The sequence below is a fragment of the Manduca sexta genome, chromosome 6 (genome assembly GCF_014839805.1).
Source record: "Manduca sexta isolate Smith_Timp_Sample1 chromosome 6, JHU_Msex_v1.0, whole genome shotgun sequence".
In the NCBI taxonomy this organism is placed as follows: Eukaryota; Metazoa; Arthropoda; class Insecta; order Lepidoptera; family Sphingidae; genus Manduca; species Manduca sexta.
In genome coordinates this window covers 9,892,084-9,919,105 of record NC_051120.1, presented here as the reverse complement: position 1 = coordinate 9,919,105, position 27,022 = coordinate 9,892,084, and the positions used below count along the sequence as shown (strand labels likewise).

The 27,022-nt window shown below is 35.7% G+C and overlaps 5 protein-coding genes across 6 annotated transcripts in view; 4 read left to right on the top strand and 1 right to left on the bottom strand.

The window, feature by feature from the left end:
- LOC115440520 overlaps positions 1–4,113 on the top strand; it is a 52,934-nt gene extending 48,821 nt beyond the window's left edge. For both annotated transcript variants that reach the window (XM_030164861.2, XM_030164863.2), the window contains one exon: positions 317–4,113. The gene's annotated coding sequence lies outside the window, so the exon portion shown is untranslated. The remainder of the gene's footprint in view (positions 1–316) is intronic.
- Positions 4,114–6,905: 2,792 nt separating this feature from the next.
- On the top strand, positions 6,906–9,040 carry LOC115440518. Its single transcript, XM_030164859.2, has one exon. The coding sequence runs from the start codon at positions 7,260–7,262 to the stop codon at positions 8,811–8,813; it is 1,554 nt and encodes a 517-aa protein (XP_030020719.1). The 5' UTR covers positions 6,906–7,259; the 3' UTR covers positions 8,814–9,040.
- A 31-nt stretch (positions 9,041–9,071) lies between these two features.
- On the bottom strand, positions 9,072–10,339 carry LOC115440517. The gene has a single exon (XM_030164858.2). The coding sequence runs from the start codon at positions 10,251–10,253 to the stop codon at positions 9,204–9,206; it is 1,050 nt and encodes a 349-aa protein (XP_030020718.1). The 5' UTR covers positions 10,254–10,339; the 3' UTR covers positions 9,072–9,203.
- A 6,556-nt stretch (positions 10,340–16,895) lies between these two features.
- Positions 16,896–18,048, top strand: LOC115440525 (sarcoplasmic reticulum histidine-rich calcium-binding protein). The gene has a single exon (XM_030164870.1). It carries the CDS (start codon positions 16,911–16,913, stop codon positions 17,922–17,924), a length of 1,014 nt encoding a protein of 337 aa, XP_030020730.1. The 5' UTR covers positions 16,896–16,910; the 3' UTR covers positions 17,925–18,048.
- Positions 18,049–25,896: 7,848 nt separating this feature from the next.
- Positions 25,897–26,808, top strand: LOC115440506. The gene has a single exon (XM_030164847.2). It carries the CDS (start codon positions 25,964–25,966, stop codon positions 26,684–26,686), a length of 723 nt encoding a protein of 240 aa, XP_030020707.1. The 5' UTR covers positions 25,897–25,963; the 3' UTR covers positions 26,687–26,808.
- The last annotated feature ends 214 nt before the right edge of the window (positions 26,809–27,022 follow it).

Sequence of the window (27,022 nt, the reverse complement as noted above, 5' to 3'; positions counted from 1 at the left end):
AATAATCTTTTTAAACACTTCTAAATAAGTAGGCAAAAGTGCGATGAAGGATTTTTTTCATCCCAGACGTGCTTATCGCAAATATCCCAGTGTTCGAAAATTTAAAACAAAGCGATTTGAAAGTAACTAGCGCCATCTGTTATCGTTGTATTACAAACCATTAACTAAGCCTAAACTAACCCAATAGATGGCAATAAGATCGCTCCTATTACATGGGACTAAACTGTCAAAATTTACACATTATAACAATGCCTACCTCCGATAAGGGTAATAGCGTGATGATATTCATGTTTAACAGTATTTTGTCTGTTTGCAGAGCGGGTGTTACTGTGCTGCGGCCGGCGGCCGGCGCGTCCGTAATGTTATATTGACGAGCTCTCAAATAGTGAAATGATATTCATTTACATGATGTTGCGTAGTTGTAGTGTAGAGAGTATTTTTGTAAAACGCGATCGCCACGCGCAAGGGGTTGCCGGTCCTGGGTTCAACGCCGATCTTGCACCGGACGGGAAGTAGTGTTTGATATGTCAGGTTACAAAGGTACTGAAGATTTTTAATCCAAAAATTCAATAACTATTATTTGGTATGTGTTTTTTTATTTGTGAGTTACTTATTTAATTTCGTACCGAGATGTATTGGTCTTTTTTATCTAATACAGCAACTCTTCCCATCCGTGTGTGAGCCTAACTTTTAAGATTTAGTTATAATTACCGGCTCGTATAGCCTTATTTTTCTCTTGTGATTTAACGCGAGCTTCCTAGTTAACTTTAATTAGCGTAATGCCTTTATTTTGTGTATTTTGCACTATATGCATGTGATTTAAAATAATAGAGACAAAATAAAAAAAAAATGCGACTAGGTCCCCTGTCCATTACTGGTTAAGGGACTGAAATGCTCCAAATACGCTTTTATGTATTATTTTAATATTTTATGTATGTTTTGGTATTAAATTTCATAGTATTGTATGAACCAAATATTAGTATGTATATATATGTAGTATCGAGTATATTAGATTATATGTATTGTTGGTATTGTTAGATGTGAAATTAAGACGGAATTTGGTATTTAACTACTTCTGATTATGCATCAATCAATGTCTTTTGTTGGAAATATTCTGTGAGACATTTTTAAATATATCGAAGTACGAGCATAAATTCATTCATTTTATGTTTGAAATAATTATAAAATTCGGGACCAAAATAGATCAAAATGAAATTATATTTTACATACAATTTAGGAGTTGTATCTCCGTCCAATTAATTGTGGGAACAATATTGTTTTCATTTTTACATATACTGTTGCCATATAAATTTAAACATTACACAGTGAAACATTATAAAATAGCTAAATTGATTGGTATATTGGCGGCTCCGTTTGCGTGAAATATTTTGTCGAAAAAAATCGAACCAAATAGTCTATGGTAGTTGAACGCAGCTGAAAGATTCTTTTAAACTAATTAACGGGTTCTAATTGCACTCCATAAAATGTTTTTTTATACTACTATAGTTATTCAATACTCCTCCAATCGTTGGTAATTTCACATCTAACGAACTAAAATTGATTTAGTAACAAAACACTTTTGTTGTGAATTTTTGTGCCTTGACGTCTAGTCTGATACGCGACAGGATCGTAAACCTCTTGGCGTCGTAACCAATAGATTATTATAGAGGCGAAAACTTTTTAAATATAAATTTAACTCTTATTTATAAACGCTTAAAGCAGCATTTTCTATAATGTCCTCCTAATTTCTTCATTTTTTAAATAAAACAATATTTTTACACTGATTAAATGGCTTAAAATTAATTTTGGAAAAGCCCTATGTGTGGTTTTTCATGATTTTTGCATGCAATAAATAGGAGTGACATAACATTCGATTAATAAATTGCTGTTTGTAAGCGCTTATGAAAAAGAGGATTATTATAATACATTATAAAAGGTGCGTTGTGTTTAGGGTTGCCAGAATGTTTTTGTTTGGATTCTCTGATACCTGGTTTTAAGTAAAGTGTCCAATCAATATCGATATTTTATGAACATCGATTTCTAAAAATATATATATTTGTAATCAATCGATCTCATATCGATATGTTTGATGAATAATATTCTAGCTCATAGCTGGCTCTATACTTTGACCAGGCTCTATGTAATATTTTTCAAACTATTACTCGAGATTATGAATACAATAAGGTATTTATTTTCCTATCTGGCAACCCTAGTGGAGTTACCTGCGCAGCTGAGTGAACGATAGCATTGACCTATTGTGGAATGCATGTCGTTGGTTCGTTAATGTCAATTGAATCGAAATCTTTTTATTGTCACCATCCTGGATCCAGTGATGGACACATGGATAATTTTATGTAGCATTTTATTTGAAAAATGCATTTTTTTTTTTCTCGAAATTGTGACATGTATAAGAGTTTGAATTTATGTACATTTTTCGTAAAAAAATAAATTGTTCTTTTGATTTGGTTTTTGATCCAGATCGGTCCATTTTAAACTTATCGATAACATTTTTAATCGATTAGTAATTAATCGCTTTTAATGTCACAAATGTGTTTGCATAAATTTTCACCTGTTACCACAAAAATAATGTTTAGCCAAAGATCTGATGACAAGATACGGATATGTATAAAACTTATAAAAAATGGTTATCAATTCACTTATTACACAAACTGAGTGGACTCACTCAACGTATCGTTTGGATTTCAACGTAAATACGTCGTTATGTATCGTACAGTGCAATAATGTATGCCGGTTTTATCTCAAATTGTACCGTCCACATGCGTAATAGACAACAATAAAATATACAAAACAGTTTTTTTTTTTTCAATTTTGTTATCCGACTTTGCTTTCATGGTCCGTTAAATTAGTATAATTTAGTCATAATTAAGTAGATTGAACGAATGATGGAGCAGATTAGTCCTGTATTTTATTAACTTTTTATCCTGACTGAAGAATATTTTAACTTCTTTTTACTTTTTTTATGGAATATCTTTGTAACCAATTTCGACTATATCAGAGTATAAATATTTCAAAATTATTTGATTAATTTTTCTAAACACCAGCATTTGAAAAGAATAAGATGATTCGAACGATTTTTCAAAATACCCGCATGGAAAAAACGGTTCTTATGATTTGATTTGATTAATTCGAAGTTGGCTTTAAAGATGTCTTCATTATAATTTTGAAGTCATAATAATTTACTTTCGATTTTAGTCTATAAGTCACATAAATCATTAATATATACCAAACAGCACAGGATTTTTAACTTACCTTATTTAAATCTGACGGGAGTTGTTAATTATTGACCCAACTCGCACATATTTTCTTTAAATAATCAGACATAAATTGCTCATATAGTATGGAGCCAGAATTAAATTGAATTTCTATTATAGAAATATGGTGCTAAAAGCATCAAACAGTTGTGAAAGTGAAATGAGATTTTCCTCTTTACTTGGTGTTAGTTACAAATGATAGAATCGATTCTTAGCCGTCGATGCTCAATGTCGAGTGCTGGACCGTGATAATAATGCCCCGAGTAACTATGAATTCTTTTAGATTAAAGATACAACTCTGTTTTTAATATCCGACCCAAATTCCAAATATTGATACGTATTCAGTATCGATAAGTGGAGTATCGATAGTCGGTATCGATACTATAGTATATTCTACTACATCGGTTCGTTAGTTGTATTCCTTCAATCATGCACAGATGTTAATTTCAGTATTGCTGTGGGTATTCGACCAAGTTTCTCAGTGTCGATATTGCGGACCCTAGCCTAAGATATCGAGTTTATTGATGTTGGCTAGTCATTAAGGTAACCAGATAAATAAAAAAGAACCGTTTAGCCAATACTCTTAATTCTTTCTTTTTATTTTGGACATAGAATTGGTTTATTACAGTTCGGTTACATATGTCGACATACAAGAATTAAAAAAAATATTCATAAGACTTCTTAATTTCTGTCAAAAATAATTATTTTTCTGATAGTGTTGACTAGTATTACTGACAATGGCCGAGGCTTTTTCTGTACAAAATAAAGTCTAAAAATATATTATTTTTGTATAAATGTCAAAAGTTTTAATTTATATACGAATAAACTTATTGTCTCTGTGTATGCGTTGTTTTATTGTAACCTTTTGAACGACGAGAATTTAATATTGAGATACGATAATATTCGACGGTACGTTATAAATTATATGTCAGTCAAGCTTGCATGATTTTTGAAATATCAACTGGCGTAGTGTATATTATTCTGAAATTATATCCTTATGATACAACATCGTTATGAAGTCATCGATGGAATGCAATCCATGCCTTCCCCTGTATCGTCATAGTTTGTGAAGGGTGTTAGGGACCTACGCTCATTTAATGGTAAACTGAGATTAATTAGATTTCTAGTACAATAATGATACTTGATACATGAAAAAAGACATTGGTCATTATTTAATTTAAAACGATAAAAAAAATACTTGTACGAAAATTTACTCCTGGTATCCAAAAACACTTAATAGCGTGCAGTGAGACAACGCAGCGTAAAAAAATAGGCCGAAGTCACTATACTTAGGTAAATTTTGTCTCTATAGTTTTTGTGACAATCGATTAAATTATAAAGACTGTTTATTACGAACCACTTATAATATTAAAATTAAAGAAATAAACAACTGTAACTAGATTTGAAATAAGCGTGGCAATGAATTTCTAAAAATTGTGAAATTGTATAAACAGTATTATTAGCCAGAGATACCTAATAAAAATAAAAAAGATTTCGACGAAATTAATATTTTATAAATTGGTTTTATGAAACTTTCAAATTGAGCAAGTTGGCGCACACGTGAATTAAAACTAAAGGGTTTCATACCACAAAAGATCTTATTTCTACCCTATTCTTTCTCCACTTAATGTGGGGTCAGTGCAACAATTTTTTAAGTATATAGAAAGCATATGGCCTCGTTCGTACGATTTGTCGCCGGCGAATCGACCACCTTCTGAATCCCAATTTCGGGCAAGTCAAGTAATAAAATATCAGGTAGAGTGGTGCTCTTGGCTGTTTACGCCCCGTGCAAGTCACTTAACATCAAACGACCCTTCTAGTCATTTGCTATATGTTACAGAACATTTACTTCAAATCGCATTAATCGGCCGTTGTGCTCCGGTTTGAACGACATTTTAACCAACGTAATAACGGCCCATTATGAAAATTAACATTTATCTGATGCTGAGGAACGCGGGGGCCACGCAGACCTTTGAATTCAAAATTCTTTATAGAAGTAGTTCTACTACTGTTATTGGCGGTCAAATCGCTTACCATCAGGCTTGCGGCCAGCTCGTCTCATTTATCTGCAAAATAGAACTACTTACTTGCTAGACTTTCACATAGGATGCGTTTATTTTTATTATCATATATAATAATTATATCAGCCCTGTATTATATACTGTCCCACTGCTGGCCACGGCCCACTTTTACTACTGAGAGGGATTAGGCTTTAGTCCACCACGCTAGCCTAGTGCGGATTGGTAGACTTCACATACCCTCAAAATTCGTATATAGTACTTCTCAGGTATGCAGGTTACCTCACGATGTTTTCCTTCATCGTTAAAGCAAGCGATAATTCACATAGAATACACACATAATTTTAGAAAAGTCAGATATGTATGCCCAATTTTTATTAATTTACTTTTTCTATAATTTCGTGCAAGGAACCCCAAAGCTAACCGGAGTAGACAATAATGTTGCGCCACGGCACGCGACTAATCACTTGCCTCTGCCCAGTGGACGCTGTGACCAATCCAAGGTCGGCAGCACCTGCATTGTTCAACGTTATGGGACTGTGACTATTTAGAAAGAACTTTCTACTTCTATGAGTTTCCAGCTTCTAATAATATCAGCATGAGTTTCTTCCGGACTAATAAGGAATATAATAGACACAGTCACTCCATTGGCTGAGTTGCTGAGTTGAGTGTTACCGAGTGAGAGCTGAGTTTTGAAGGTGTATATGGACGCCGGGAGGAGGATGCAAATAAGTGCACGTGCACCCCCCATTTTTTTTTTTTTTTTTTACGCGGGGAAAAAACGCATTATCGCTACCACCACTCAGAGGGTCAGTGGAATGGTTATGTTGGTTTCACCGGTCTTACGGCCCAATGTCGACACTCGGGAGTATAACATCATCCGAGCGAGCGTTGGACCGAGTCCCTAACCCTTGTATACCCTACACCGGCATACCAACCAAAACCCGCGGTGGCGTTCTTCGGCGCATACGGGACGGCCCCGGGGTACCTTGTTGCACTAAGATAGCTGCTCGGAACCGTCCCAGCGCGATACCGCATTGCGGCACCTCTCTAATTGAAGGGGCTAAGATGCCCCACAAGCTGAATGACTCTTTTGGAATCTACGACATCGGGAGACCTACTGCCCGCATTGTCGTCCACCTCAGAGTCGCTGTAGTCGAGCGAGCAGCCCCCCACTGTTCGCCCGCGACTCGCTCTAAGCCCCAATTAGTCGCCTCTTACGACAGGCAGGGGATACCGTGGCGGAATTCTTTAGATGCCCCGAGCCACAGGGCTCACGTGCACCCCCCTGCTCAGAAATAAATCACGAAAAATATGAGTCACTGAATAAATCTGCAACAATGGGAACTATCGACCATAGAGATTTCTTTATGATAAAGCATTCTCAAAAACCTACGTATAAAAATACGTAAAAAATACGTATTTTGTGAAATGTTGAATATCACTTATTCTCTCAACATGAAAAATAAGTAGATATACAATAAAGAAAGCTTTGAGATTTTTCTTAGTTTATTTTATAGAACAATGCCACGTTTTGGGAAACTGTAAATTGTTGAGCCACATTAATAAAGTTACTTCTCACACATCTTTCGATGATTTCACTGAATGAAATCAATATTCAGTTAACCGTCGTGTAAATTAGGTTTCCGGTAATTAGTACAATCCACTATTTTAGTACAAAAAATCAATTACAACTATACGCCGTGTCAATTAAATTTATAGTTAACTTATCGAAATAATTTCCTTAATAAAGTGCGAAACGCAAGTAGAACAGCAATTTCAAACCGCCTACTCTAGCATTGCAGACATACGGGATATTTCTCAATGCGCCGCTGACCCGCTCCGAACTATTGTCACCAAAACAATGTTGTCCCACCGCGGAGGAAATAATAAACAATTAATATAAACACGATTAGAAACGCCCACTTCCAGTTTACGCAGCATACTACTCCCGCGTACACGTACTAAGATGATTCGTGTGATACTCTTGTTGTGTTTTATTTCACGTGTTTTGACAATGCGATCGCATCATCAAGTGTACGTTTCGAGGAAGTCTAGATCAAATTCCGTACCTACAAACGCTGGGTATGTTTACAGTCAATTCAACAACGATCCAGCATCGTTCTCTACGTTTGGATACAGCGCGAGAGATGATTCGTCTGGTGAATCGCTTGAGAGGTACAACCCTTTGGAACTAAAACATTCAGTACAATACAGTGCACCGATCGCAGCAATGAAGTCTGTTGGCGATCATGTTTATACTACACCATCAACGTCGCAATATGGAGTGGATTACGAAATAGCGAAATCTGAAGCGAAGTATAACTCCAAGTTTATGCCGTCGAAGTTAAAAACTGATGCCATGTATGAAAGGTTGAAATCTATTATGCACTATCATCCACCAGTTGACTCGGGGTATATGACTACATATGGACACAATGAGTACAACGTAGACGATGACGATGTAAGATCCAATTCTAGAAGCTCGTACGATAATTGGCCTTACTACTACCACAGTCCTTACGAATACGAGCATATGAAAATTGATTCCGAAATCGAAAAGGCCAAAGACAAACGTTATGCCGCAGACTCTGCCAGAGTAAGCATACCAGTGCATGAAGACTTAGACGGCGACCCTCATAACACGTTTGGACCTTTGACAACTGAGAGGTACAATCCAGCCAGAGACAACCCTATCATAGGCGATCAACCATTCTTTTCTTTTGTCTTGAACGATTACTTCGATAGAAGCAAAGAAGATGACACGTTTATTTTTAAAGGTCTTGATTGGGGCAAGGATTTCGATCATGGTTCATCTGCACCCGAATTAGATGATTATTTGAGAAGAACGAGACGGTTAGAAAGCAATTATGACTGGAAACCAATGCCGTACTATAATGATGGAACATTGGATTCCTTATTAAGGCGTCCATATGAGGGTATAAAAACAGCGCAAGGCGAAGGATCTACTCAAAATCTAGATGATAAACAACATGAATACAATAATCACGAAACAGGGAATCATGAAGTCGAAAATCATAAAACTCAACATCAACATGCTGGGAATAAACACGAAGGATTCAAAACGTTTGCAGATGCATTCGCCAAAAAATTCGGATCTGAAGATCACAAAAAAGATTCGACATACTTGATTAAAAGAAATCAAGACAAAGGAGAGAAAAAGAAAGGATTCCGCAGAGTGTATCATAAGAATGAATATCAAGAAGAAGATGAGTTTTATGACAACAATAATAGCAGCGCTAAGGCTGAAGAAAAAGGGTCTTCAAATACACAAATCGGTGGAATAGAAGAATCGGCTCAGGGTCATGCAGTTGGAGAAATAAAAAATGAATCAAGTGCATTTAATAAAGATAGAAATACAGATAAAAATATATTTAAAAATAACCATCAACGCTATGGATCAGTTAAAGGATTAGATAAACAATTTAATAAATACAGAGATGTAGCCAAAAAAGCAGCTCAAAGCAACAATGCTGATTACCATGATAATTTTAGAAGTTAATGAAGAGTGCTGTTTGTGTGTTTGTTAATATTTTGTATATTTGGGATTTTTCAAAGACTTGAGTAACCAGCACGAAAATGTAGGTAATGCAATTTTATCGTGTTGTTAGATTATATTTTGTACACAGTATGTTTTTAATAAACGCAGATTTTCAATGAATTTGTGTTGTAATTTTTATAAGCCTGTATAAGATGTTCAAAGATCTAATATTAAATATAAAAATATTCAACTTATTTTACTTATAATAAACAAAAATCATTTGATTCAAAACCTTTAATTTGGTATTTTATTTCAATGTACTGTAAACACTCATGTATAACAAAAGCAAAAGCAGACAAAATAATATAATATGCCATAATAATTCATAAACATAGTAAAACAACGTTGAAATTAAATCGTAGTGTATATTTCAGAGTCGCTATCAGTTTCTTCTTCAATCGGCTGCTCAGCCTTTGGTACTTGAGGGAACATAGGTAGTATGCTTAAAGCTTTAGACATTATTGCTGGGCTCTTTTCTCCTAGTTTGTGCGCGTAGGAATGCAATCTCCATGGCGACCTCGCATTTCTAATATAAGATCGTTTTTGATCTAATTCTTTACTTTCTTCATTATCGTCACCAAAGTCATCATCGACCGACCGTATTTTTTCTTTTGCTGCATCTTTTATATTAACATCTTCATAATAATCGTCATCTTTTGTTTTTTCAGATATTTTACTACTTTTTGTCGGCACAGCCCGTTCCTTTTTATTTAGTAAAAGAGTGCGTCCTGGCGGTATGTTCACTTTGCTCTGCATTTTTATTTCTGGTTTTGGTTTTGGTGTTTCCACTTCAAGATTTGGTAGATGTTGTTCAACAATGGGTTGGATTGGTTCATTAGTTTCCTTTAATTTTATTCTAGGTTCTAGAGGCTTACCTCTACCTGCAAATTCGTCATGATTAACATCAAAATCGTAGTCATCCACATTGAAGTCTTCGTCTTCATGTTCACCAGAATCTGCGACAGTCTTTGCAGCTTTATTAATTCTAGCTTGGAAATCTTCATCATAATCGCCCTCGTTATATTTGGGTATGGGTTTTTTTATTAACACCGTTTGTGAATCGGCAGAGGCGACATGTCTTTCCGTGTTGTTAGCAGAAGCATTCCCATTCGATCCTCGCGGCAGACGAGCCATAGAACGTCCGGGCAGCGAAGATTGCTCCTTGTATTTGTAGAAATACCTTGCTCTTCTGTTATATGACTGCACAAATTCGTCACTCTGTCCATCTTCTTCCCTCGAAAAGCCAGTTAAAGAATCATCGTCAAACACTTCCCGGACCAGTCTTATAGGGGGCTTGGATTCTGTTAGTTTCGCAGGTGGAGTGGAGTACTTGACAGTTAACCTTCCTTGTAGGGATACGATCCTGCATATCCCAACTATCATCAGCAATGAGGTTTTCATCGCTGCCTCTGCGTGCACTTGTTCCGCCAGCGTCTAGCGACTAGCGAAAAAACCCCGACCATCTCACAATGTAAACTGTAAGATGTTTTAATTTAATGTTTACATAGAAAATAACACAATGTATTGTTAGTGAGAATGAAGGGTGAGTAATGCACTTTATTTTGATAATATCACATTGTAAACGTGTGGTAATTTCAGAGCGGTTTAGTACCTACACATAATATTTCAATCAATTATGTAGGTCGGTATAATCAATTATTTTTATTGACAAAAGGACAAACATTGAACCTCGTGGTTAGTTCGATACAGACGCGGTAAACGTGATCTATAAAGGGTGCCTTGTCATTCGTAACCGCTATGCTGACACATAAAAAATGTAATTCGTGGTTGAACTAAAAAAATATCGTGCACCATTTTTTCTTATTACTTTAAGTGTGGATTCAAATTAACTTTAATAATAATAATTGTGAACATGTCTAAAGGTTTAAAATACCTACGTAGGCGTACTAAAATGTATTGTTCAGTGCGAAAAATATGATTTACCGACGTTTAGTTTACGATAAATTTAAGTTAATAAAAAAATTAAATACAATTTCTGTCACTATAGATTTCTAATTGCTTATTTGTTGAGTGATCAACAACTGGGAAATATTTATTACAAAACATAATTTGTGTATAATTTAATAAGGGAGGTGTAGACTTTACCTTATAATGGACGCACGTACCAAGCAGATGAATGTGATCAGTTTGTTTGTTTGTTTACTCTTTCAAAGCAAACAAACATAGTGACTGTAGCATAAGCGCAAGAAATTTATAAGATGGACACACCAGGCTATCTCAGTTAGTTCGAAATCAACCAACATGAAGACACTATTTAATTTAATTAGTACTTTTGTCTGCATAAATATCGCGCCACCAGTGCTCGGGTATTACATATACGACGAAAATCCCACCGGGAGATTTGTCCCGGTAGACCACGAGGTAGGATACGTAGGATTGAGCGCTCTACAAAGGAAACACTTCTCAGGACCCATGAAGTTTCAAAAACTGGACAGTAACGAACACGTCGTGGACTCACATTTCCGAGTGACGAAGATGGATGGCATTAGTGTCCCTCCATTACAAACTGAGAATCGACAGCAAGAACAGCAAGAAATGCCATATGCTGAACCAACCAAGAACTCTAAAGTCCAAGCAGTAAATGACAGACCAGAAAATAGTCCAAGACAAGACAATAGACGAATCATTGAGGAAGAACACAGAGAACCTAACCCCCAAATAGAAAACAAACCAAAGCGTATGCCGAAAAATCAAGCGAACACAAGAACACGTAACGATTTCAATCATCAAACACATAATCAAATGAGACACGGATACCAGAGAGAATCGCACGAAAACAAACCGAATTTAGTCGAGTTAAACGTACGCAAAACGCAGATCTCTACCGATCCGCAGAAAGTAGTCAGATTGAACAACAACCGCCAGTTGATAGCGATACCAGAGCGCGGACCAATTACCAGGGCCGGCTACCAGCGAGGGGCACCTTCACCCATTGTCGACAAAACGCTACATAAGACCTCATTCAGTGAACGCAATTCGCAAATCATGGCACGAGTTCTCAACGACATGGCGTACAAGACACCTGATAGGCGTATCAAGGGAGAATATTTGAAAAGAGATACAAATAACACTTATAATGAGGAAGTATTTAAGTCTAAACGCAACGTCATATCTGATACGATGAGAAAATATATCGGCAAAGACAAAAATATGGTAAAGGATCAAATTAGACGATCTGAAGTTCTAAGGATAGGAAGTCTGCAGGAAAAAATTGATGATACGCCTTATGCGCTTTTCTATCGAATGAATCCTCAGACATTAGACCAACAGGACGACTTCATGGTGATAAATAATAACGAAAATTCTGAAAATGAATTCGCAACTAACAATAAAGTCCTAACTATCGGCCATGACAACGAAATATATGTGGGAAGATCAAAAACTGCAAACAATGTAAAACGCCATAAAAAATTGAAGAATTTCTCCAACTTTCATAATTATTAACATGTTCATTACATAATTATTCTTTATACAATGCATGTGTCTTCCTAAATCATTATGTGTATGCGTACTGTATTTTTTTATTACCTCAAATAAATGTGTTTGACTTATTTTTTGTTTATTTAATTTATTTACAAATGATAATACACTTTTGTCACGCAATAAACGCATGCGCTTATAGTCGGTTTCAACATAAGAAAGAATCCAATTGAACTCAATTTAATTTGCGAATTTCTTTTAATACACCGTTTTGTTAGACGCGAAGCAATGCACCGTATAAATTAATACAGGGTTTTTCATTATCATTGACACAGAAGCCCATTGCCCAATCTAGACAGCGCTCTCGAATCGGCCCATTTGTGAAGAATGTCAATGTTCTATCCAGTGTTATGTTCACTATATAAATACCCGGCGTGACCTTTGTCGTCATTGCTCTAGCGGCTGTCTGTCCAACATGGCGCGAACTGTCGCCTCAGTTATATTCCTAGTGGTTTGCGCCGCCTGCATGGAGATGCGGGAGACAGTGGAGAGAATGGTCATGGTCCGTACCACGGGGTCTGACCTTCAACCGGCCGCGACCGGCTACATTTACAAAAAAGGAACCGACGGTCCCGCGAGTGTTATTCAAATGGGTGAAAGTGAAGTTATGGAACACTTGTCGAAGTTATACGAGAAGCCACAAGCGTACAAAGCTCATGCTAACGTCGCATTGGGACCTGTCAAGGAAGATGAGAGCAAAGAAGCCTCCGAGGCAAGTGAGTCCTACATAAAACCAGTCGTAGAGAAACAGGAGGAGGATAACGAGAAAGTTGATGGAATTGCTGATGAGGACTACGGAAAAATGTTTGATTATGCTGCCCATTACGATGACTACAAAAAGAGCTTTGATGACTACCTTCATAGGTTAGGTAGTTTTAAGGATGGCCTTTATAAAGAGCAAGGTGGTGGCAAAGACTACGGCTCAGAGGGCCATCACGAGTATGGAGACAAGGGATACAAAGGATTTCAAATAATACACCACTACGGGAAAGGAGGCGCCGGAGACTACCATGCAGAGAAGCACGCATCATTCGCATCATCAGAAAAAGGTGGTAAGAAAAAACACCATGACGAGGCCGACGAACAGGGAAAGGAGTACGCTGAAGGGAAAGGATACAAAGGAGGAGATCACGGACACAAAGAATCTCACAGCAAAGGGGAAGAGGTCAAAGGATACCACAATGTCTACAACAAGAATGTATACAAACAAGACCACGACTTTTACGATAAAGAAGACAAGAAAGGAGGTTTTTACAAACACGGAGATGATTACGAAAACCATGGAAATGAGAAGGGAGGTCACGAGAAGGGCGGATCACATAAGTCTGGACACAATGAAGGTGGATATGGAAAAGACGAGCATATCGAGAAGCAATCCGGAGAAAACCAGAGCAAGGAGCACTCTGCCGAAAGTGGAGGAAACTCTGGACTCCACAAGCGCGGAGACTTTGGCGCTAAGGGCGAAGATTATGGCGGCAAGAGCTACGGCTACGAGGTCAAACATTGATTTTGGCGTGTTAAAGATAATTATTTTAGTATTGTTGATTTTTTGCTAATGTTTTTTGTAAATATGTATTAATGTAAGATAAAGATAGGCCATACTAAACCCTGTATGCGTGTTTTTATATCCCCTTTAAAAATTATCAGAAAAATGGACACGAATACGAAATATTTATTAATTAAAAAACACTTTAAATTATTGCTTTAAGAATTAAAAGTGTCGAACAAACTTAGCAATTAACGACAATATATAATTACGATTTATAATAAATAAGTAACTTCCATAATGTTTATTGAATATAGAACAAAATTGTCTATAATAACAAAAACCTTTACTTCGACTCAAATAAAGACCAGAGTCAAATAACAAACTATATAAACTAAGACAATATATTTAACAATGTTACGGTTTAAACACCCATTCAATGGATGAATACTTGAAATTTCACACAAATCAACCACACCGGTAAACTAAATTGAGCATGAAATGTTCTTCTTTGAGACATTTTTATCAAAAGTACAGATGAATCGAATATTGGTTAACAATCATTAAACTGTTTTCTAGGTTTTGCTGGCGTTGTGCTCGAAGCCCCGCCTGCTCGGAAGACTTTTTTGGAATAAAGGAGAGTCAAAATAAAATATCTAGCCCGTGTTACTTCGGGATAATCCAATTTCAAAATTATATATTTTAAACACACAAAAAAAGTAAGTTTTGTAAATCATGTATGGCCTATGTGGCGTACAAATTATAATTAATAAAAAGTACAAAATACTATTTATGCAGACTTATGTACATTTAGAAATTAACTTAATTTTAAATTACAAAATTATAGAATAATACCTATAAGTCTAGAGAATATCTTATTGTTATGATGTCTAGTGTCTTTACTTGAAAGATTTTTTAAAAATGGTTTAGTATGTCCTAAGATTAATGTAATGATTTATCAAGGGCCTATAAACTTACAAGTTTTACTCTTGTATCATTTTGAATAGGAACTTATTACTATGGGTCTAAAATGTATGTGAGAAGACTCAAATATAACAGGTTATGCAGCAACTAAATTAAATTACAGTACCACCACCGTGATGACGGTTGTCATGGCCGCTCTTAGGTACCTATCTTAGTACCTACTCGGTATTCTTTAGGAGTACGTACCTAACATTTACAATGGGTACCTGGTAAGCCAGGGGCCGTAGCCGAGATGCATATAATGTAAACAATAGGTGACGCTAATGTTATGTATGAGAATGACATATCCTAGCGATAGCCTTAACGTTAGAATATTCCTTTATTTTTTTTTATATCTATTAACTTTTATTTACTTATTTATTTAAATAGCACTACCACACCTCACATATTATCTTATAGCTAAATTTAAACTGAGGTACATTTGTTATATATGCAGATATACATGGCCATTTTGGTGTGCATAACATTTACAATCTACTGTGTGCTTTACAAATCGTTTTAACAAACAATTATACCGCCTTCAAAAACTATCCATACCCAAAAAAATATTTAACATAACTTATATGATTTACCAAATATGGAGTCAGTCAGCTTGCGTATGCGATAAAGACTTAAAACATTTGCGGGTAAATATACTTGTCCTGGTTGCAAATCTTTACTAAATTTTAATAAGTTCCCTCACTGAACGCTACGGAAGCTGAAAAATCTAAAAAACCACTTAATTATTGCGTTTATAGTTATTATAATACACTGAAAAATGTCAAGCATCTTTTGTAATGGCATATCGCATATAGGAAATCCGTTAATTAACAATACAATGAATAACTCCGTGTGACTGTTAACCAGTTTTAGATTTTGCCAAACTCCGTCGTGCACAAACAGTTATCGGAATGGGTAATTTTTTTTAAACAAATACTGACATTGTATTACTTTATATATATTTTTTGTTTACCTGGTTAGTCATTAGATGTTGTCAAGCAATAAAAAGAGCGTCAGAAACGCCCATTACCAGTTACTTATAGTTACTAAGAACTTTCCTTAGCTAAGCACTACCCTGCATTCATAAATATAGAATGTTGAAAAGTTAACTTATAATGCTTAGTAATTTGACTAAAAGATTGTAAAATTTGAAAAGTATACTTATTAAATATTAATAAAATTAAATATGTAGTAATATTAATAAATAAAATTAAATATAGATATGAATACGTATATTTCTTAATTAGTTCCGTTAAGATCTAATTAATTACATGGTAAGGAAATTCATGTACCTACGTCACAAAAATTCCGCATACATAAAGAAAAACAATAAAAAAAATAAGAAAATAAACATCAACGGTTCTTTTAGACTGTACATAATATGTTTAAATCAAAAACTTGTTTGTAATTACGACAAGATAATATTGATTACGATAGGCATAATTAAGTCATTGTTGAGTTTTCTAACACCCAATGTCGCCCGACAAGCAGTTTTTACACAAAATTGCATAAAATAGGCAATAATAATATTGTGTCGTTAAAAAAGTTCAATGATTTAAGACTAGACTGTCCAACGCTTTCTACTTTAGTTTGCTAAAAATAACGCTTTGTTTTAGAATAATTAAAGGACGTCTTGCCTTATGCCGGAAAGGATCTGACTTCCTTAGGAAGATTATTGCTTAAAATCCGTAGTTAGTGCTCGTCTATGGTAAATTAAGATCTCGCGAGCAACATCTCACATATTTATGCTGATTTAACTTACTTTGCCTTATTTATCCTTCACTATTAACAATATTATTATTACTGTAAACAACAATATCTGACCTAATATTATCGATAACAAGATGAATAATTTAGTCACGCGTCAACAACGAGCGCAATGTGTCGCGGAGTTGAATGAGACCATTAACACAACCTCACCGGATCCGCAGAAAAAAGCATTTCACGCCTATTATCTTGCGGTCAGCGCCGACGGCATATTGCACAATGGACAACTTTTTCATTACCAATATCATTGTCACCTATAACCTCGTTTGATAACAATTTGTTACATGGACAAGAAAGGTAACGAACACACTCAGGGTCCTTTTGTCTCTAAACAAGTATATATGTTGGGCAACGGGCATGTCAAATTATTACAGCACGGGTTGCAGAGCCAGACACATCTCATCATGATCAAAACAGCTGTTTGCGTTTTGTTCGCGGTGGCAGCGGGGGTTCAGGTGGATTACGCACCGGCGGCTACCAGCTACATCTACCGCAGCGACAACGCCGGCCCGGCGAGTCTAATCCACGTCGGAGCTTACAAACCTTTACCGTACGCACCGCTGCCTTTAGCCGAGTATGCTCCAGCGCCGCTGCCCTATGTTGCAGCCAAGCCCATCGCTATTGAAGACGCTGAGCATGATGATGAGGACGAACACTCTGAAGAATACATCGATGGAGGTGATCTAGACGGCCACGGATTTGCTAAAGGCGGCGGTAACGATTTCGGTGCAAAACATCACTCCGAGCACGGTGAAAAGGGCAGCAAGGGCTATCATTCCAAGGATCACGTTGCGAAGGGTGAATCTGGACACTACGGCAATGAACATAAAGAGGGTTTCTACCATGAAGGTGAAGGAGGAAAGAAGGGACATCACGATGAGGTCGACGCTCACGGTAAACACAGTGCATCCGGCGAGAGCTACAAAGGCGGAGACCATGGGTATAAGCAGCACCACAGCAAGGGCGAAGACATCACCGGCTACCACAAGGTCTTCCACAAGGACGAGTTCAAGAAGGACCACGATTTCTACGACGTTGCCGACAACAGCGGTCACTTCAAGAAGCATGGCTTTGAGAACGAGCACCACGGATCCGAGAAGGGAGCTCATGAGAAAGGCGGACACCACGATTCAGCTGCCGATAAGGGTGAATTTGGTAAAGCGGGCTCCTATGCTAAAGGCCATATTGATGATCTCCATAAGGGCCATTCTGCCGAGGAGGGTGCAGATAGCCATTACAACCATCACGACGACTTCGGCAAGAAGGGTGCCAGTAGCCATGAAAAGGACTACGCTTACGGCGATGATGACGATTACGATGATGATGATGACGAAGATGATCATCACAAAGCATAGAATAGGCTCGAGTCATTGTAAATATGTGTTATAATGTTAACAGTTCGTGATATTTTGTTATGTTTGATATGCGATGATGCTTTACATATTTTTTATAGCATTGAATAAATATTTGGAGTATAAATTCGTTTTTGTATTAGGCATTTGCATAATTTTAAGGCTTTATTTTTGTTTAAATACAATAGCTAAATTATAAAGGGTTTGTAGGAAAGTATTCCATGTGTACCTACTAACACAGTTTATTTTAAACTTACCAAAGAGTGCCGTTTCTATTTCTACGTACTTTCATGTTTTTTGATAATCATTTTAGAAATTATTTAAAGCTACTCTAGAGCACCATGAAACCAATATTGCTTAACATTGTCTCAAAATCGATATGCAGCGTACGTAGCACAGGATAAGATGAGTCGGTTTTCATATCTTTTTATAATGAAGTAGCACAAAATGATGACATAATGCCTAGTATTGTAGTTAGGATACTAGGTACTATTTATGTGTGACTGATGAGGGTGTGTAATTTTTACCCGACTGGAAAAGGAGGGTTATGATTTTTATTATTTCCATGCCTGAACGCATGTACATAAACTTCATTTTGATCATTAATAATAACATAATTTACTAAATACATATCTTATTAAAGATTGGTCAAATGCTAGTTGGATTTGCGCGCCGAGGGTTCCTTACGTGCAATGTGTAGGTAAGGTATCTAAGTATGTCAGTGTATATTTGACAAAGTCAACTTTGCCACTTGATCCCTAGTTATTGCACCAACCGTGAATAATAAGTTTGTAATAGTCAATTCGCTTTTTTGTTACTACAGTGCATAATATTTACATTTTACAATTTTGTCCTTTACATGTGCTGTAAGATATTGCTTTTTGCCAATTTCATTATTTTAGTTCAACGCGAAGTACCCTACCCATACACTATAGGTTTTAATTTTTTCAATGAAATCGCAAAATATGCCACAAAAACAGTTATATCTTTTGATCAAGTTGACTTCTAAGTTTGATTATCACTACTGACGGAGGTCGTAGACTGAGGAATTTGATATAAATTTCAAATTGATACCAACAAAGTGATCCCTATAAGAGTTTCTTTTGAGGCACAGAACCACAAAACTGCTATTATTGTTATTAAGGTTTCGTGCTAAGTAAACAAATTTAACAATCAATTATTGTAAGTAGAACAAGGCAAAACATAACTCCATTTGCCGAACAATTCGCTATACATAATCATATTTTATACGTGCCATATTTTCATTACAGTTATAATAGTAATTAGGAACTTTGTAGTGTTGTCAACCTGCCTTAATGCAAGGATATGTGAATACTTTTTTCTAGGTTGGAAGGGTATCCCGTTTTCCAAAAAACGTAGGTCATCACACAGGGATTGGGAGGCAGAATTTTGGTTTGGACAGCAGCATGAATCTGTCATGGTATAACGTCTTTGGTCTCAATGTCTTGCAAGGTTCAAATAATGGAGTTCATAAAACCAAAATGTAAGAATTCAAAGGACTCCTTTTAAAAAACAGATTACCTATAACAGACCTATATTACCTATACAGATGCATTAGATCTTATAGTATTACATAACATATCTTCGGCAGTGTAGAACGAACATGTTGATGGTGTGTCTTATTAATTAAATAAATTAAGATATAAGTATACATAAGATATTACTCCCATAATGGCCAGTAACTACACTGGTTACAATATCCTTCAAACCGTAATATAACAGTTCATGACACTGCTGTTTGACGGCAGAAATAGACACTGAGGTGGTACCCAGTCGGACCCTTGCATACCAAAGGCCAACCTTGTAACTAATTTAATTCGCGTCTATAATTTCTACATTTGTATCTACTGTCTCCAATTTTAGCTCTAACTTCCTATTCATTCAAGGGATAAGGATGATTCATCGTTATTAGAATTTACTAGCTTTTACTTGCTGCTCCGCCCGCATCAAAAAGTTATTCCGAGATAAAAAATCGGAATAAAGAGTAACCTATAGCACTCAGGAGTAATGTAGCTTCCTATTAGTGAAAAAAGGCAAAATTGGTTTAGTTACTGAAATTAGCACGTTCAAACAAAATCTTCAGCTTTATATATTAGTATAGATTAATTAGTATTCGTAGTACATACATCACGATAGTAAACAAATAATATGAACCGATGGGTATTGTACACGCCAGCATGATTGCAACAAACTCAACTACGTGTGTTACTTAAATGCTTTTGTCTTTTTATAGAAATGCAGTTAATTTATACTTATGATATTATCAGTTAATTGGGACCTTGGTAGCGAGGTCTATCATTCAGTGGAAAATTGAATTAGGTGTAGTGCTGAAACTTAATTACTTCTGAAGTATTTTGAAAGATTACGTGGTGTTACAGCCATTTTATCTAAAATAATATCCTAAAAAGTAGTTAAATATCGATCGCTGTAAAATAATTGAGAAATAAAAAGACTTATTTATTATCGTAATTTTATTTTTTTCATAATTCTTGATGTTTCCAATTCCTATAGTGGCAATATGACTTAAAGCGAACGAAAACTAGGAAAACCTTGTGGAATTTGCAAATTGTACGTAATTGGTATGAAAATTGATATGAATCATGAAAATACGCGCATTGCAATGTACACACAGACGCTTCACAGTTGTAATAAAAATACGCACTACGCGAACTGATTTCCCTGCACATGCTACACTATCTACAGAAAAATGTGAATACCAGTGAAGAAGGGTCTATATAACCCGATTTCCGTCCGTTTCCCTTTATCTAGAATCTAATTATCAATATCACAGTTTGCAGATTGCATTCATGCATTTAGTACCTATATGTTGTGTGGGGTTCGCTATCGAAAAATGTCACCTTTCGCCACTGATGGCTACAATTAATAAAAACTTTTAATGAATAGAAACCTGGCTGTTGTGCACTGCTCCTTATTAATTAATATGTGATTCGATATAACAAATAGCAAATCTTAATAATGACCATACTGTAGTAAAAATAATGAAATACTATACGTGAAATGAAAAATACGGATAAATTCAGAGAATGTTTTTTTATCATTGAGCACTTGTTTTACACGAGTTGACATAAGACATCTATGTTTTTAATTTTTAAATTATATTAGAACAAGAGGTTCTACAACATATCCTCCCTTAATAAATTAAAAACATAAAATAACAATATAGTAAAATACAGTTTCTTATAAAACTAATATACAACTATATATTAACTCATACCCATGCCTTTCATGCATTTTACATGCTTTATTGGACCCAATGGCTTTGTCAACAAATCTGCAGGTAGCTCATCTGTAGGCATATACATTAATTCTACAACCTTGTCATTAACTTTTTCCCTAACAAAATGAAACTTTACATCAATGTGCTTAGTCCTATTGTGATGGACTGGATTCAATGCAAGTTTTTGCGCACTTTGACTATCAGAGAAAATAACAACATTTGGTGATCTACCAGTTACTTCAGTGACAAAACGTTTTATAAAACAAGCTTCTTTAGTGGCTGAAGTTAAAGCCATGTATTCGGCTTCTGCCGAAGATAAAGCAATACTAGGCTGCTTCCGTGATTCCCAAGATATTGGACCACATGCGAACTCGAAATAAAATCCAGTGTATGAAAGTCGATCAACTGGACAATTTGCCCAATCTGCATCTGCATAAGCTTGTAGTTTAAAATCTTCCACTTTCCTATAAGTTATACCAACATCTTTAGTGGCACTTAAATAGCGAAGACACCGCTTAGCAGCACGCCAGTGACTCTGATCGTTGTTTGTATTAAATTGGCTCAAATAGCTTACTGTATAAGCTATATCTGGTCTCGTGTTAACAGCCAAAAAATGAGAGATCCAATTAGAGCTTGATATGAATCATTAGACTCACCTGTACCAGGTTCTAATTTCTTTAATGCAAGTGGTGTTGAAATACCTTTGCAATCTTGCATATCATATTTCTTCAACAACTTTTCTATATATGTTCTTTGATATAATTTTATAGAATTTTCTTGCGAACATATATTTATTCCCGTAAAGAAACTAATTATACCTAAATCTTTTGTTGTAAAATATTTTCCAAAATCACATTTAAACTTCTCAAACGTCACATTGTCTTTATAAATAACAACAATGTCATCTACATAAACTGCCAGTATTAAACAGTTTTTATTCGAAATCTTTTTGGTAAAAACACAAGGTTCAGAAGGAGTTTGAATAAATCCTATAGCCAACAAAGTTTGTTTTAACTTTGTATTCCAGGCTCTTGGTGCCTGTTTCAGACCATACAAAGATTTTCTTAATAAACAGACTTTATTCTCATCACCTCTACGAACAAAACCTTCAGGTTGTGTCATATATACTTCCTCTTCCAAGTCACCATTAAAAAGGCTGTGTCGACATCCATATGCCGAACTTTGTACCCTTCCTGCACTGCTAAAGCTAGTAGGATTCGCAGTGATGAGTTGCGTATAACCGGTGAAAAGGTTTCATGGTAATCTACACCTTCTATTTGTGTGAATCCCTTGGCAACTAATCTAGCCTTGTACTTCACTACGTTACCATCAGCATCTCGTTTTAGCTTATAAACCCATTTACAGGGAATGCAGGATTTATGACTTGGTTTATTTACCAAAATCCAAGTATCCTTTTTTAATAAGGAATTATATTCTTCCTTCATTGAAGAGATCCAATTATCTTTGTCATCTCTAGATATTGCATCATGAAACGTTTTCGGATCATCATTCAGAATATCATTGACAAGAGCACTATATGAAAAATAATCTGGAGGCTTACGTTCTCGTTGAGGATATCTTGACTCAGACCCACCATAAGGTTCATCATTAGTACCACTTGATGGCAATGAAGATGAATGATCTAAATCATCTGAGTTGTCATCAATATCATCAACAGCATCCACAAAGTCATTTTGCTCTTCCGGCAACAAAGATGGATTTGCATCAGATGATGAAATCTGCGATAACAAATTAATAACATTGGGATTAAAACTAAGGTTTAAATTATTTTCAGGCATCTCTTTCAATCCTGTAAAATTATTTTCGAAAAAAGTAACATCCCTTGACTTAATCAAGCTTCGTGGCGTTTCCACGTTACGGAAATAATAACTTCTTGGATCATCTGAATATCCAACAAAGATGTGTTCCGTTGCTTTCATGTCTAACTTAGTTCTATGATATGACGGTACATGAACTAAACATCTACATCCAAAAACCTTTAAATGAGACAGGTCAGGTTTGCTCCCATACCACATTTCGAATGGTGTTTTACCTTCAATTGCGCGATGAGGAGACCGATTTTTTAAATAAACACTAGTTTCTACTGCATCCTGCCAATATCCCTTAGAAAGCGAACCATGTGACAGCAAAGCACGAGCCTTTTCTATAATACTGCGATTACAACGTTCACTAACACCATTTTGTTGAGGGCTATATGGAACCGTTGTTTGGTGTTGGATTCCTTGAGAATCTAAGTAGGCCGCCATCTCTTTATTGACATACTCAGTACCATTATCCGATCTCAGTATTTTAATTTTCGCACCAGTCTGTCTCTCAACAAGTGATTGAAATGTAAGAAACTTTGACATGACTTCTGTCTTAGAATTCATACAATAAACAAATATAAAACGCGTATAATCATCTACAAAAATAATAAAATATTTATTGCCTTTGAATGAAGTAGTTGACATCGGTCCACAAACATCTGTATGAACTAATTCCAGTGCTGATGTAGCTCTCTTATACTTCAGCCTCTTGAAGGGCTTCCTTGCTTGCTTACCTTCAATACAAGGTATACATGGTTCTTTGTCAACTTCTACGTACTTCACACCGACAGCAAGACCCTTTCTGAGTAGGTCCATACCAATACGGCAGAGATGTCCCAGACGCTTATGCCAAAGCTGAAACTTTGAAAGCTCTGAATTAACAATGTACGCTATATTTTGTGGTAAACGAACAGAACAATCTAAATGAACCAGTCCACCACTATAAGAACCATGAAAAGCAGCATTATTTAAATAAGATACATCATCAGTTTTATAAAAATTACAACCATTTTTATCAAAAATTACTAAAAAACCTTTTTCAACAACCTGCTTTACTGATAGCAAATTGCAGTTTAGGCGTGGAACATGCACGACGTCAGCTATTCTGCAGACTCCATTATTTGTATCAATAGATACATCACCAACGCCTATAGCTGCCAATTTCTCTCCATTTGCCACAGTAATTGTACCTCCATCTATAGGACGATAGTTGATAAACCAATCTGCACGGGGAGTCATATGAACAGTTGCACCTGAATCCACAATCCATCTGTTAAAGTCTTTACTTTCTAGTGAAGATAAAGACATTTCAGTGATAACTTGCTTCGAATTCGTTACCCGTTCTTCCTCATTATTCACAACAAGACCCGTTTCACATTTTGCTTCCTTTTTATTATAAACAAAACTTGGTTTATCCTTTTTAAGAGGACAGTTGGGAGACTTATGCCCTGGTTTTCTGCATTTATAGCATATTATACCCTTCTTATGCAATGAGCGCAGTGCTGGTACATCACGTTCAGTTTCTCTACTCATTTCGCTCAATAGTTTAGTTTTCACCATTTCGCTAGTGACTTCTATATTACTGTGCTCTAGAGCCATTATCAGGGGCTCATATCGTGATGTAAGACCACCTAGAATGATTGCAGCAAGCGAACTATCTTCAATTTTCTTACCAATATCAGCTAGATCCTGCGCGGTCGTTGTTATAGCTATTATATAGGATTCTATATCTGCAAAATCTGATAAAGTATACCTATATAACTTCCGCTCTAGTGCTAACTTTCGGCCTAAGCTTTTATCTTCAAACGCTGTTTGCAAAGCATCCCACGCCATTTTCGCCGTTGTAGCTGTTCTGACATGCGTAATAGCACCACCGTCAACCGTTAGGCATATTTTTGAAAGAGCCTTTTGGTCATTACGGAAACGTACCTCGGGAGGCGTTTTATCATCGTCAGCATAGCCACTTACAGTACTCCACAACTCTTCATGCATCAACAACATTCTCATTTTAAATTTCCAAATTGCATATCCTTCACGATTTCTTAACATAGTAATTCCATTCAATATTCCTACAGGTCCTGCCATTATCTTCTTCTAAATAAGATAAGTTCGTGCTGATAACGATTTGTAGTAAAAATAATGAAATACTATACGTGAAATGAAAAATACGGATAAATTCAGAGAATGTTTTTTTATCATTGAGCACTTGTTTTACACGAGTTGACATAAGACATCTATGTTTTTAATTTTTAAATTATATTAGAACAAGAGGTTCTACAACACATACAATAATCATAATCATATAGTCTAGTTATACATTAAATGGTCTGTTTAAAGTGAGTGTTAGCGGGTGAGTAGACCTACGATCTGAGAAACGAGATGTAGGTTTAGTTACTGTAACGAGTACGTATAGTGATTGATAATAAATACAATTAAATTGTATGACAATATATATCGCATTAGGTATAATTCCTGTTAAGATAATATTGCAAATAAATTAAATAATTAATATTTCCTTATGTTATTGCGAATTGCTATTAATTCCGATGTGTGCGATGAGAAACCAAGAGCATGTATCTAATATAATAATATTATATAAGAACATATATCAATAATTAGTAATTAATTTGAAATATAGGTACGATAGATGAAATTATGATAGCGCCTACTCTGTATATTTCAAATAATACTGAACTATTGTTGTCCTTACATAATATTCTATAAAAAATAATTATAACACTTTAATGATGTATAAACCTTGACCGATCCGAGTGGTCGCGTCGATTACGCGCCCGCTCACGTGGAACCACAGACAATTTGCACTCATCTCCGTGAAAAACTACAATCCTTGCTCGGTAATTCCGATTTAAGGCTATATAAACCTAACAGCGACCATGTATGTCAGTGTCGCAACCTACTTCGATTGCACAACAACCCTCCAAAAAAATTAGATCACTATGCAAAAAACACTGTGTCTCGTGTTGTCATTGAGTATTTGTTATTTGGCTGAGTCAGCGCCGCCGAGCCTCGGTTCTTTAGAATTCGACAAACTCGATACTGACCTCTCCGATCTGCGTTATGAAGTTGAGGAAGAAGATTTGGATGATTTCTCGAAGATTCTCGATGAAGCAGACGTTATAGGAAAGAAAGCAGAAAAGGCTACCAAGGAAGCGAAGACCAGCCTCAAAACATCCGGCTTTAAAAAGAAGAATGCGACTAACGTGGGACTGAAAGGCAAATACGATATTGGTGATTTGAAAAAGTTTTTCAACATTGCTGGTGTAGACGACAAAGGAGCCTATGATGATGACAAGATATATGCGCTAGCTCAAGCTGGATTTGGCGAAGCTGTTGGAATAAAAGGAGACGAACAGAGAAAATACAGAAAAGGAACGAAAACCAGAGGGTTCCATAAAGTGCATCATAAAGACGAATATGAGAAAGATAAATTATTTTACGAAGATGACGAAACGAAGGGAAGTATTGACAAAGTTGGCGCGAAAGCTACAGGTGTGAAATTGGCTGCTGGTGCTGGTTTTAATAAAGGACATTTTCATCACGATCGTCAGAAAGGAATCTATGGGAAACAAGGATATTTGGACAAAGGATTTTTAGATAAACAGTTTAATGGATTTTCAGACGCGCAAGGTTTTGACGGGGAATTTAAGACAGATAGTTGATAATACAACATGAAGTGTAGTAATTCTAAAAGTAGTGTTATCTTGTCAATTAATATCGTTTATATTATTTAGTTATTATTATTTATATGCTACTAGTATAAATAAATTTGTAATGAGTTGTATTGAATCATTATAATTTTCATATTGTATAATGTTCATATAAACTTAAATATAACGACAAGGTTTTTAATTTATACATTTCATTCATTTTAGTATATAAGCGCCCACGTGATAACTTCGCAATAACAAATACCGTAACAAATACCGAATTCCGACAAAAGTAATAACTTTTGTCGGAACGCAAAGAGCAATAAAAATTACAAAATATTTTATTCG

Bases quoted from the DNA above. Each gene is read 5' to 3' on its own strand.
- LOC115440518 (XM_030164859.2), top strand. From the start codon at position 7,260: ATGATTCGTGTGATACTCTTGTTGTGTTTTATTTCACGTGTTTTGACA.
- LOC115440517 (XM_030164858.2), bottom strand. From the start codon at position 10,253: ATGAAAACCTCATTGCTGATGATAGTTGGGATATGCAGGATCGTATCC.
- LOC115440525 (XM_030164870.1), top strand. From the start codon at position 16,911: ATGTTGGGCAACGGGCATGTCAAATTATTACAGCACGGGTTGCAGAGC.
- LOC115440506 (XM_030164847.2), top strand. From the start codon at position 25,964: ATGCAAAAAACACTGTGTCTCGTGTTGTCATTGAGTATTTGTTATTTG.